Source organism: Eubalaena glacialis, chromosome 8 (genome assembly GCF_028564815.1).
Source record: "Eubalaena glacialis isolate mEubGla1 chromosome 8, mEubGla1.1.hap2.+ XY, whole genome shotgun sequence".
Classification (NCBI taxonomy): Eukaryota; Metazoa; Chordata; class Mammalia; order Artiodactyla; family Balaenidae; genus Eubalaena; species Eubalaena glacialis.
In genome coordinates this window covers 48,141,575-48,155,024 of record NC_083723.1, presented here as the reverse complement: position 1 = coordinate 48,155,024, position 13,450 = coordinate 48,141,575, and the positions used below count along the sequence as shown (strand labels likewise).

General features: G+C 33.9%; 1 protein-coding gene across 1 annotated transcript in view; it reads left to right on the top strand.

Annotated features, from left to right (window-relative positions):
- SEMA3A (semaphorin 3A) overlaps positions 1-13,450 on the top strand; it is a 226,535-nt gene that overhangs the window by 185,466 nt on the left and 27,619 nt on the right. The window contains exons 11-12 of the mRNA XM_061197662.1: positions 1,195-1,414; positions 4,913-5,004. Of these exons, the coding sequence (XP_061053645.1) occupies positions 1,195-1,414; positions 4,913-5,004 (312 nt within the window). The remainder of the gene's footprint in view (positions 1-1,194; positions 1,415-4,912; positions 5,005-13,450) is intronic.

Here is a 13,450-nt window from a genome sequence, read left to right as displayed (position 1 = left end):
GTTTTATTGTTTCTTCTAGGAGTTTATACAGCTATTTGATATTTCTATAACATTAAATAAATAATTTTTTAATTTACTTAAATAAAAAGTAATTCCCTAAATCCCTTAACTGTTATATTAGTGTATTATTGTGTGTGTATCTGTATACTACATACATATATATTCATAAAGAGATACTCTTCCTGTTTCAAAATAGCTTTATTTCATTTCTCATGAATTATTAATGATCTGTGTTAAGGTAATGGCAGAGACAATTGATTTCTCCTTCTAAGCCTCTTGTTAGATCAAGAACCACTCAACTACATTTCAGCTCTCAAACTCTTACATTAAATGGCAGAAATTAGTTAAGTGTAAGACAAAAAGCAAGAGACTGGAGATACTGTACTCTGAATGCTTGCACCACATAATTAAATGCAGTGAAAAGAGACAGTAAAATCTGAATTTTCTTGTTTTTGTTTTATTGCCTTAAGTGGAGCATTTAAATCCAGAGGTGATATTATGACACTGTACAGCACAGCATCCTGTCTGGCTCTCCCTATGGCCATCATCTGTTCTGCTTGGTCCATTCTGATTGGTCAGTTTCTGTGCCATGCAAGTTGTTAAACACCTTGAATAACACATCTCCTTATCCCTAGAATTACTGTAATTATTAAAGAAATAATACTTTTGGTCCTTTTTGTGGTACTTTTTCAGGGTTATGTTAAAAATAAAGCAATAAAGAATAGTTTATATTGTCTTTTAGTTTGAAGAAAGCATTTATATTTTAGCATAATACCATAGGGAAAAATGAAATGCATTCAAGAAAATTTTTGATTTTCTCTAATCTAATGATTAATAGCATTTAGTTATAACATATTCCACTCATTATTTCAAATACTTCATTTAAACGTAAAGTATATGGTGTTGTCACTAATAGAGGCATCAGACTTCTCCTGTACACTGAATTCATTAGATGTATTTGCAATTTTTGGTAAGAAATGATGACATCCCATCGAGACTTAAAATATGTTTAGAAAATGTATATTATATATTACATCTTCTAATTTAAGTAAAATTACTTTGTTTTTTAGTTTAACAGTTACTTAAAAAAATTACAGATTTAGATTCCTAGTTCATTGAGGCCATATATTATATAAATTATAATCCTATTCATTATATTTTAATCAAAAGATAATATTTTCTTTATCTTAATAGTGTCCCAGTAAAACATTTGGTGGATTTGAGTCTACAAAAGACCTTCCTGATGATGTTATAACATTTGCCAGAAGTCATCCAGCCATGTACAATCCAGTGTTTCCTATTAATAACCGGCCGATAATGATCAAAACAGATGTAAATTACCAGTTTACACAAATTGTAGTAGATCGAGTGGATGCAGAAGATGGCCAGTATGATGTCATGTTTATTGGAACAGGTAAATGTTTTAACTTCAGCTCTAAATGTTCTTCCAGAACATTGCGTCTAACTAATTAAGTATACTAAGAACTGAAGGAAGACTTTATAGCCACTCTCAAGGTATAGTTAACCTCTAATAAATGACTAAAAACCCTGAACATTCTCCCATTCCAATGTGTTATTTTTTTAGGCAAGTTGACATATATGTATTAATTTAAATTAAATTTCCTTTTCAATCAAAAGTTGATAAATGTAATCAGGTAAAGCTATTGATTAGGTGAACAATCAATGTCTATAATTAAATCATAACTCTTTTCTGAACAGTGGCTTTTCAGGACAAAAATGTATTGCTCAAATCGTGCATAAAATTCCCAAGACATTCAATAAAAGTTCTAGAATATATTGATGCAAAATTATCTGAACTTTAAAATTATCATAGAGTGCAAATCTTCCAGAAAATAAATTTTGGCAACAAAATTTGTTTAGTGTTTTTACCATACAATGAGAAACAAAACAAAGCAAAACAAAACTTCATCAGAAAACCAACAAAGTGGACCTAAGGAATCGTCAGATACATTTTAAATCCATTTCTATAGAAATTTAATGACGTATTTTTACCAATTCCATGATTAGAAACAAACATTTTATAGGTATATTTTCAGGATGAATTCCATTGCTATTATGACATATTATTTTATTTTTCCCCTACTCTCTTTAATAATACTATTTTAAAAGCACCAGTTACAAATCTGAAACTTGCTACTTAGGGTCAGATTCCAAGGTAATAAATTCCTAGTTTCCATTAACGTTGTTAACTGAAATAAATCAATGGGAAACAGAGTGAGTGCTCCACTGAAACCTGTATAATAACATTTATTTTCCCTTGGTGAGAACAGAGAAAGAAATTGCATTAAGTACAGGGGAATGGCAACTGCACAGTAAGTGCTTTAAAGACTTAAAGTTTTATAACAAAATTGTGAAATACTTACGTTATCAAGTGTAAGTGTCAGGTTCTGAGCAATACATTACAGTCTGCTTTTATGAGTGAGAAAGTTTCTCTATCAAATAAAAGAAGCCCAGGGAGACCTGGAGTTCAATAAAAGTCAATGAATTGCAAGTATCAACTTCTGGTTATAAATATCTTGAGAAATTATAAGATGATAGGATTTCTCTTCAATAAATATTAGTTTATCACTAATGTCAAATTATAATTAGATCTCTCTACAGAGTAATTAAACTTGTTCAATAATGTCACACTTGCCTTTTTCTTCACCTCTGGCCTAAACATGTTGAGAAGTCCCCCACTCATTGTCAGTGCAACAAAAGCTTGCTTCCGACTATTTGACCAAAGAAACCTAATCATGAATTTTCAGTTCTTCTTGGACGCAAGCCGTCTTTAAAGGAACCAATTTCATGAGCACGTTGAATGTCTGATGATGTGGATTGCTATCGGTCAGCACAGAACAGGGTCATCTGTCAACAAAGTAAATTGATTACAGTAATTTTATCTTTTAAGTAAGTTACACATTGATCCTAGTTGAGTAACCTGATTCAATTTGTGTGAAATTGTTTGAAATACTACTCAGTAAAACTTGATCTGGGACACAGATAAAGTTATTTTGGGGTATTGGAGACTGATCAGAGGCACTGAGTATATTAACCTAATTTACCTTTAATCTTTGGTGTTATGAGTAGTCTAAGGTCCTGTAAACAGAAGGATCTGCTTAAAAGAGGGATTTTTTTTTTGACTTTACAAGGGATACACTAGCAACCTTTCTTGGTCTCATATAGCACATCATATTGATCCCCTGAAAATGGTTATCTGTGGTATGAATACATTGAATTATTTTTCTGGTGTAACTTTACTGGTAAGATTTTCTTCTTGAATAATTAGACTGTTTAATTTGATTAAAATGAGCCAATTGAAGCTAAAAATAATTGATCAACTGATCAGAAACGGAATGTTGAAGAGTCAAATTTTTGAATTTAATAAATCCCTGTTCTTTATTCTATCAAGAATAGGAACCCATCTGTAAATACTGGAAAATAGTAGCTTCTTAACCCAACTTAGAGTAAAAGTGCCAGCTCTTATCATTAAAACAATTTGTCTCTTTTAACAATGAATAAACAGTGCTTTAAATCTCTATAAAATGTATTCATTTTAACAGTTTTCATTATTTATGGTTCTGAATTTAAAAATTTTTTAGTACTCTGAAGTTGATTGAACAGCATGTTAATTAAACCAATTTGCTAACCAAAATTGATTAGCCAGTTATTGAAAAACCACTGTAATAAGTAATCCAGGGTGTTTACCTTGAGAAATCAGATTATTGTCATTTATCAGGTAATGGTCATTGAGCTGTTGTTAGGGGCCTCTAACTACTAAAGTCTTCCTCCTGGGAAGAAGATGAGCAGCCAGGCTCTGAGGCTCTAACTACTTTTGTTGCTTGACAACATTCCTTCCATTTTGCTTATGAAGTATTCATAGTAGTTCCTGGTTACATAACAAAAATGGGAAAAACCTGTAATGTCTAATCTAACTGGTAATTTTTTTCTTTTTTTAGTTTATTTTGTTATAGAATGAAAGATTCTTTAAATTAATTCTATAGTGCTTTACAATTTTCAAAAGTTTCACACAGATGATTTCATATAACCCCATAATAACCCTTTTTTTCCCCTACCCCTATATTGCCCCTCCCCCTTCTGCCTCCCCACTGGTAACCACTCATTTTGTTCTCTGTATCTGTGAGTCAGCTTCTTTTTTTGTTATAGTCGCTAATTTGTTGACTTTTTAGATTCCATATATAACAGATATCATACAGTGTTTGTATTTCTGTCTGACTTATTTTACTTAGTATAATGCCCTCCAAGTCCACCCAAGTTGCTATTAATGGCAACATTTCTTTCTTTTTTATGGCTGAGTAGTAGTCCATTGTATATACATATACCACATCTTCTTTATCCATTCATCTGTTGATAGCAATTGTAAATAGTGCTGCTAGGAACATTGGAGTACATGTATCTTTTTGAATTAGTGTTTTGGGTTTTTTTTGTTTTTTTTTTTTTTGGCTATATACCGTGGAGTGAAATTCCTGGGTCATATGCTAGTTCTATTTTTAGTTTTTTGAGAAACCTCAACACTGTCAAACTGGTATTATTTTTAGTTTAGTTTTGTTTTGTTTTTGAGACACCTGATAGTTGAGATTAAAAATACAAATAATCCAACCTAGTGATTATTATATATATATATTTTTTAATTACACTGGTTTAGGATAAAATCATCTCCAAAGCTTCAGATATTTCTAAAAATTCAACTATTTTTATTCCATAGCTATGTTTATACTTTATCTAGTTTCATGAAATGCATTTGTATATATTACTAATGCTGTAGCAATAAAATAAATTTTAAAATGCTGACATCAAAATGTTCTTTCTGGTCAAATACTGATATCATTCATTAACACTAAACTCTGTTCAGATCTATTTAAATTGTGGTCTTCTCCACTTTCTTTCAAAGATGTTGGAACCGTTCTTAAAGTAGTTTCAATTCCTAAGGAGACTTGGCATGATTTAGAAGAAGTTCTGCTGGAAGAAATGACAGTTTTTCGGGTGAGTGCTGCTTAATTTCAAGTGTCAACAAGTTCCCTTGTATGTCTTTCCCCCAGGACAGCTGCACAGCGAACTTGGTATGGACAAGCAGTCTAGCATAGCCTTCTAATTAGCTTGTCAATTAGAAAGCCAGACACTAGTCAAAATAAACCTTGAAACTTTCAATGCTAGTTAAATCACAAAATGTAAAGAAATATATCCTTGGCTCATATTTTGTTTTCTCAATGATAAATTATATGATTTACATTTTATATTATTTATGTAAGTTACCTCAATGAACAAACCCTGTGTGCCTCCTGCCCTCCAAATCCCCTCTTTCACACTTAATGGTATAACTGGGATGATAGGTAACTTCCATGAATGTCTTAAAGGAAATACATTCAGAATGATAATGGAATAAAGACATTTCAATAATTTTTTAGCTTATTTGTGAATTGTTTTATCATATTTTCCTAAAGAAATCATTTGTTAGCAAAAAAAAGTTTCTGAGGTTTTTATATCACTTGTGGAAAATCTGTTATGAATTCCTAGTCTACACAATTAAGAAAAGTACAGATAGTTGTCCTTTTGTCCTGAATCACTGATGGCCCAAGTAGGTTTATATAGGATTGGGGGTAGAGGCAGCAGTATATGGATTGAAGTGAGGGAGGAAAACTGAAGTAGTGTAACATACACCACAGTGTTCTGTTGTTCCTTTTAGAAAGCCAGCTAGGGGGAAGAGTTTGAATTGAAGCACACCTTGATATAAATCATTTATGAAATATAACAGAGAAATAGATGCCTATCAAAGGTATTATTTCAGTTTTTGATAAAAAAGAAGGCAAAAGTCTGAGACATTTATAACTGCAAAATAAACTGGAATTAGAAGAATTTCATGGACAGAAAATGAGAAAATATTAGATCTAGTCTCACAATTTAAAATTATCTCATTTAGTCTCCAGAAATCTCAGACACTTTATCTATAACATGAAGTGGATGGATTAAAGTTTTCAGTTGATTAAATATTTTGATTGTAAGCAAAGTCTTCCCAAGACTTCTTTTAGCCCTATTCTTGTAGACCAGTTTATTAACACAATAGAGCTCTTGCTCACTATTCAGTAATACTTCGAAGAGAAAATAAAGTAAAATATGGCAAGCTTTTAATATATATATTGATTCAAGTAAAATTATGATTAGCTTTGAAACAGATAACTGGTACATCATGACACAGACATCTTGTAATAACTAAACAGTGTTCTAATGGGAAGAGCTTAGGTTCTTCAGTCATAGCTACATGGCAGTTCTGTTTGGAACACATACAGTCCCTCTGAGCTTCCCTAGCAGGAAAAATAATACCTACCTCGCAAGGAAACTAGAAGAATTAGAGACACTATATGTAGAACATCCGGGACAGTGTCAGCTCCTGTGCTCAGAATCTTATTGTCAATATAATTTTACTTGTTTTAGTTTGTCTACACTGAATATAAGCCACATTCTCAGGAGCCTTCTCTACTAATCCTTGGTTTAAGTCTTAAAATAACACAATCATCATAATTCTAGTATGATTTTTAAAATCAGGCACTTGGACCTTACTTTGTCTGGTATAGAATGATGACTAATCCCTATCTTTCACCAAGTCCCATTTCATTATTTACGTATTGATACTTTATCCTACAAATTCAAAAATACAGTTATGCAAATAGACTGTGTCAGTAATACAGAGCCCATCTAGATTTAGCAAACAAATTATGGGCACTGAGGGGCAGATACATATATTGCTGTCTTGTGTCCATTGTTGTGTCTCCAGAGCCTAAAGTGTGTTTTCAACCTACATTTATTAAATGAATAAAGGAATCAGTATTTATGCAAAAATGAAAAATGAGAAATTAAAGAGTTTAAGGTCTTCCTTAGGGAGACCCCGCTTAAAGTGAGGTGCCAGAGTATGAGGAAGATAAACCGAGAACAGCAAAAAGTTATCCTGCTGATTATATTCCATATTATTCTAGTAGAAAAAAATTTTTACCAATTCTGTATTTTTGGAAATCTATATTACCACCACTGTTGCAATTGAAGTTACAGGAATACTAAAATATTGTTAACTTTAGAATTTCTTAACTATTTCCAGAATCTTTTACTTTTGAATTTGTCATGTTCCTTTGCATATTCCCCTTCAGTTATAGTATATGATTATAACAAGTTCCATTTACTAATTCAACTGTAAACAAACATGTCTACCATGGTCCTGGCACAATGCTAAGTTCTGGTGATTCAGAGATGAACACTATAAACATGGTCCCTGACCTTGTGTAGCTTAGAGACTCTTCCATGTTATCCTTCATAGTTTCAAGTACTTAATTTATTATCTTTTAGTACAATTAAGTTTTATCTTGTAGAATTGTATCATTATGTCATGCCATTTAAAAAACTAAGGTTCTTTTTATCTATTATTTAATTATTTTCCAGGATTTTATGAATCAGAATATGTATAATTTTGCAGTAATACTGTATTCTAGCTAATTTTCATTCCCTACATCTCTGGGATTTTAAGTTTACGTTTCACATCTTATCTATGTTTTTTAATAGTAAATCAAATTTTAGTTTAAAAATATTACTTTAAGCTGATCTGTTAAATCACTTTTAACAAAATCTTGAGAGGTTGGAAGCCAACCATCTTGCCAACACAAATATTTAATGTCTATTAGATTTTGTTAGTGTTTTGCAGTTTTCAGAGAAATACACAGCCGAATTACACCTATGATAACTACTGAATGACTTTTTTGTGGTTTTTTAAGATATCATGAGAGAGGTTCTTTATTCAGTTTTTAACAATTAGGTATAAATACGTAATATTGTGCTTTCATGGAAATGATTGTTTATGAGTTTATAATTTTGTTAAAAGGTTGTTTGCAACGTGGGACACATCTTCCAGAGATAAATGTTCCAGTTTTCTCCCATATTCTGTGCTATGCATTGTTGTCAGTATTATTTCTTTGGCACTCAAGTAGACAAAATGTATTTGGGCAGAGTTTAGAGAAATATTTTCTTTCAACATTCTATTCTATCAGGCAAAGTTCATACATATATTGTGGTCTAGCAATTGGAATATTTCACTGTCAAACTTTGTTTAATTTTGCAGAAGGAGGGCAAAAAACACATTAAAGCAATTTCTATATACACTGAAACAAGCAGAGAAATGTTACAGTTTCTGTATTTTTATTTGAGCCTTGCAAGTCATTCCATTTAACATAAAATAAAATTTAAAAGGGTTAACTTGAGCACTGTGGTAGTTTGACAAGGTAAATAGACAAGGAACAGATTTAGGGTCCTGGTGGTATCTGATACTCTTGGATTTTAAAAAGAAAGACATTTAATGTCAACCAACCAGTTAATTTTACCATAATATCATCTCCAGGAGACCATGTTCATTATGTGTCTTTGCTAGACTGAATAACCAAACCTCATAAAATCCGGAATTAAAGCCAGTACTATGTCCATTGCCATCTTGAGGTTGGTTTTAGGAAAACACCCTGGCTAATCACAGAACATTCCAGTGGTTCCAGTTACATCTAAGGTACTTTTTTTTCTGGGTGAAATCAAATCCCGATCCAGAGTATAGAAGGAAAAATATTCCTCAGTAATAAAATTTCCATTTTAGAGTAAAATTTTTGTAGGTAACAAGATGTGAGATAAAATTGGCCTTGGTATAGGACTCTAGAAATGACTTTAAATAGCCATTATATATTCAAAATGGTATCAAAGTACTAAGACACAAACCTGATTCCAAATATTACTTGTAACCATAAATTTGTGTTTGAATCTCATTTACTATGTGATTCCAAACAAGTTGGTTAAAGTCAGTTGAGCCTCCACTTCTTCATTTCATAAATTTTTTGTTTTTTTTTAATGAAGATTACTGGTAAATTATAGCTATTTTTAACTAGTTATACAAATGAAAATCTCATTTAAAATAAATGCTTGAAAATTCTACACCTATACCTTGTTAAAAAATATTCAAAAGGTATGAAAACCAGACTTATGCTGATTTTTACTTTACTCACATTGAGATTTTTTTTTCCAGTCCAAAGAAGGTTTTACTTTTGAGACAGTGGGGTGTTCAAGTCGCAATGCATTTAGTACAGTGGGTTTTATTTATAGTCCTATTGACTGCAAAGGATTGCAAGGCAGTTACATTGATAACGCATGCATTTTAAACCCAATTTATGCAATATTCTATGAACAGCTGAGCAAATAAATGAAAGAGTTTAATTTTCATTCAAATGTAAATCATAATTGATGCTTTCCAAAACCTAGTCTATTAACTCATTCTAAAGGAGCATCAGCATGCGTAGCATCCAGGGAGCTCTGTCAGATTCTCCTGGGATCAGCAGGTTGAAAAGCTCTGCAAGTGTGCAAGTTTAATAAGGACTAGATTAAAATATCTGAAAAAAATTTTTAGCAAATTAGAGTCATAGAAAATCTTGAAAAGATGCTAAGTTTTTAATTTCATTTTTACTTGAACTCCAATTAAATTTGCACTTGAAACCAGTTTCATGGAAATGCTTATGAAGCTACATCTGTTTTAAATGAAAGTTATATTCACCACCAACTAGGGCTCAGAAAAAAATATAGCTTATTTAAATGGATGTCATCTTAATATATTGTCTATTAAAATTCAACCGCAGGCAGCATATAGCACATCCTATTCCAAACTGTTATTAATTTCCTGGTCTAAAAAATAAGTAAGTTTCTTTTAATTAAGAGCTTCTAGGATCTTAATTGAAGAACGTTAAAATTATAATATGGCACAATGGAGTTTCTTGTGTATTGGGGTTTGTTTTGTTTTACAATTTATGTATGAAGTGATCATTTCCATCTACCTTACAGACATTTAATTTTTTGTATTGTCAATGAATGTGAAATGTCTGAAAATTCACCAGCTTCACTTTTATATAGTTTCACTGAAGTTTTTAAAAGAACTGAGACATAGCTAACTTTCATTTTAATTATACTAGCTGTTGATTCTCTAAGAAGTACTTTCCTTGTACCTTGGCTCTAAAATTTATTTCATGAAAGTCAATATGAAGTTAGCTGCTTACATAACCACATAACCATTTTTCCTGTGAAACTCTTGGAATGGAAGAAGCTGCTATGGAATATTTTCCTAACTCTTTTTAATTCTTTGTTTGGGTTCACTGATTCCAATATTATATAAACCTAAGTACAATAGTCAATTTTGTCTTTTAAAACTAAAAATCTATGATGAATTGGCCCCTTGATTTTTGTGATTTGATGCTACTAAATTCCAAAGATCTTATTTCTGTTTAGAGAAAATTGGTAGATATTTCTTTCATCATAGTTGTCTTTATGATTGACAGTTCCTATAGAAAATTATTTTTAATATCATTAAACTCTGAAAATGGGAAATTATGGGAAATCTCTAACTTATCCCATCAAATTAATTTACATTCTAAATCATTTGTCTCATTTTTGTCTCAGGCAGGTTGTCTTAAATTTGTTAACAAAATTCTGTGCTCAGCTTAGATGTCAGGGTTCAAAGTGGAAATTTGCAATTCTGCAGTACTCAGGGGGTAATTAAAGCCACAAGAGTGGATAAGCCCACCAGGAACATAATGTGGCATCCAAAGAAGAGTGGAAAGGAATCAGCAAGGCAAGGCAAATATATGAGGAATGGCTGGAGATAGAAAAGACTGAAAAAGGCTAAGAATAGTCAATAAAGAGTTTCAAGGCATAATGAAATCTAAAGGAAGAAGCAGTCAAGAAGAAATGAGTGCTCAGTAGTGCCATTTCAAACAAGAAGTCCAGCAATAATAATAGACTGAAAGCTTCCATTCAGCATCAGTGATTTCTCTTGCTGAGAATCGTAGGCCACCTCTCTAGAGTAAGGGCTAGACTCAGTGGGCTGAGGGATGAATGGCACTGAATGGGACATGAAGAAGTAAAGATGGTGAGTATAGACTATTCAGATTATTTTCAAAGAAATTACAGCTAAGTTTAAAGGATTAAGGAAAAACTTCTTTTAAAGGATGGCCTCCTTTATCTGAGATACAAATTCAGTTGAAGGAACAGAGTATAATGGGGAGAGTAAAAGAGATACGAGAGAAAGGGGAAAATTGGTAGGGAATTCATTTATTCATTCATTCACTCATTCATTATTTAACAAATATTTATTGACAACTTGTAAATTACACTTAACCTTTGAACAACTTGGGGGTTAGATGCACCAACCCTCCAGGCAGGGGAAAATCTGAGTATAACTTTACAGTTGGCCCTCCATATCTGTGGTTTTGCATCCATGGATTCATCCAGCGCTGATGGTGTAATACTATAGTATTTACAATTGAAAAAAAATCCACGTCCAAGTGGACCCACAAAGTTAAAACCCCTTTTCTTCAAGGGTCAACTGTAGGAGCAACAATCCCAGGTATGTGGCAGTGCACGAAACAGCCCAAAATCCCGGGCCTAAATAAGTGTGTCGGGTGGTAAGGGGGTGGGGAGGGCTGGGGCCAGGGGGATAATAAACAAGAAAACATATGAGAGATTGGTTCAAAATGACGGAGTAGAAGGGCATGCTCTCATTCCCTCTTGCAAGAACACTGGTTCAAGATGATAGAGTAGAAGGGCATGCTCTCACTCCCTCTTGCAAGAACACCAGAATCACAACTAACTGCTGAACAATCATCGACAAGAAGACACTGGAACTCACCAAAAAAGATACCCCACATCCAAAGACAAAGGAGAAGCCACAATGAGATAGTAGGAGGGGTGCAATCACAATAAAATCAAATCCCATAACAGCTGGGTGGGTGACTCACAAACTGGAGAACACTTATACCACAGAAGTCCACCCACTGGAGTGAAGGTTCTGAGCCCCAAGTCAGGCTTCCCAACCTGGGGATCCAGCAATGGGAGGAGGAATTCCTAGAGAATCAGACTTTGAAGGCTAGCAGGATTTCATTGCAGGACTGTGACAGGACTGGGTGAAACAGAGACTCTACTCTTGGAGGGCATACACAAAGTAGTGTGCACATCGGGACCCAGGGGAAGGAGCAGTGACCCCATAGGAGACTGAACCAGACCTACCTGCTAGTGTCGGAGGATCTCCTGCAGAGGCATGGGGGTGGCTGTGTCTCACTGTGAGGACAGGGACACTGGCAGCAGAAGTTCTGGGAAGTACTCCTTGGCATGAGCCCTCCCAGAGTCTGCCATTAGCCCCACCAAAGAGCCCGGGTAGGCTCCAGTGTTGGGTCACTTCAGGCCAAACAACCAACAGGGAGGGAACCCAGCCCCACCCATCAGCAGTCAAGCGGATTAAAGTTTTACTGAGCTCTGCCCACCAGAGCAACAGCCAGCTCTACCCACCACCAGTCCCTCCCATCAGGAAGCTTGCACAAGCCTCTTAGATAGCCTCATGAACCAGAGGGCAGACAGCAGAAGCAAGGAGAACTACAATCCTGCAGCCTGTGGAACAAAAACCACATTCACAGAAAGACAGACAAAAGGAAAAGGCAGAGGGCTATGTACCAGATGAAAGAACAAGATAACACCCCAGAAAAACAACTAAATGAAGTGTAGATAGGGAACCTTCCAGAAAAAGAATTCAGAATAGTGATAGTGAAGATGATCCACGACCTTGGAAAAAGAATGGAGGCAAAGATTGAGAAGATGCAAGAAATGTTTAACAAAGACCTAGAAGAATTAAAGAACAAACAAACAGAGATGAACAATACAATAACTGAAATGAAAAAAATACACTAGAAGGAATCAACAGCAGAATAACTGAGGCAGAAGAACAGATAAGTGACCTGGAAGACAGAATGGTGGGATTCACTGCTGCTGAACAGAATAAAGAAAAAAGAATGAAAAGAAATGAAGACAGCCTAAGAGACATCTGAGACAACATTAAACGCAACAACATTCACATTATAGGGATCCCAGAAGGAGAAGCGAGAGAGAAAGGACCAGAGAAAATATTTGAAGAGATTATAGTCAAAAACTTCCCTAACATGGGAAAGGAAATAGCCACCCAAGTCCAGGAAGCGCAGAGAGAACCATACAGGATAAACCCAAGGAGAAACACACCGAGACACGTAGCAATCAAATTGGCAAAATTTAAAGACAAAGAAAAATTATTAAAAGCAGCAAGGGAAGAACGACAAATAACATACAAGGGAACTCGCATAAGGTTAACAGCTCATTTCTCAGCAGAAACTCTACAAGCCAGAAGGGAGTGGCATGATATACTTAAAGTGATGAAAGGGAAGAACCTACAACCAAGATACTCTACTCGGCAAGGATCTCATTCAGATTCAATGAAGAAATCAAAAGCTTTAGAGACAAGCAAAAGCGAAGAGAATTCAGCACCACCAAACCAGCTCTACAACAAATGCTAAAGGAACTTCTTTAAGTGGGAAACACAGGAGAAGAAAAAGATGCACAAAAACAAACC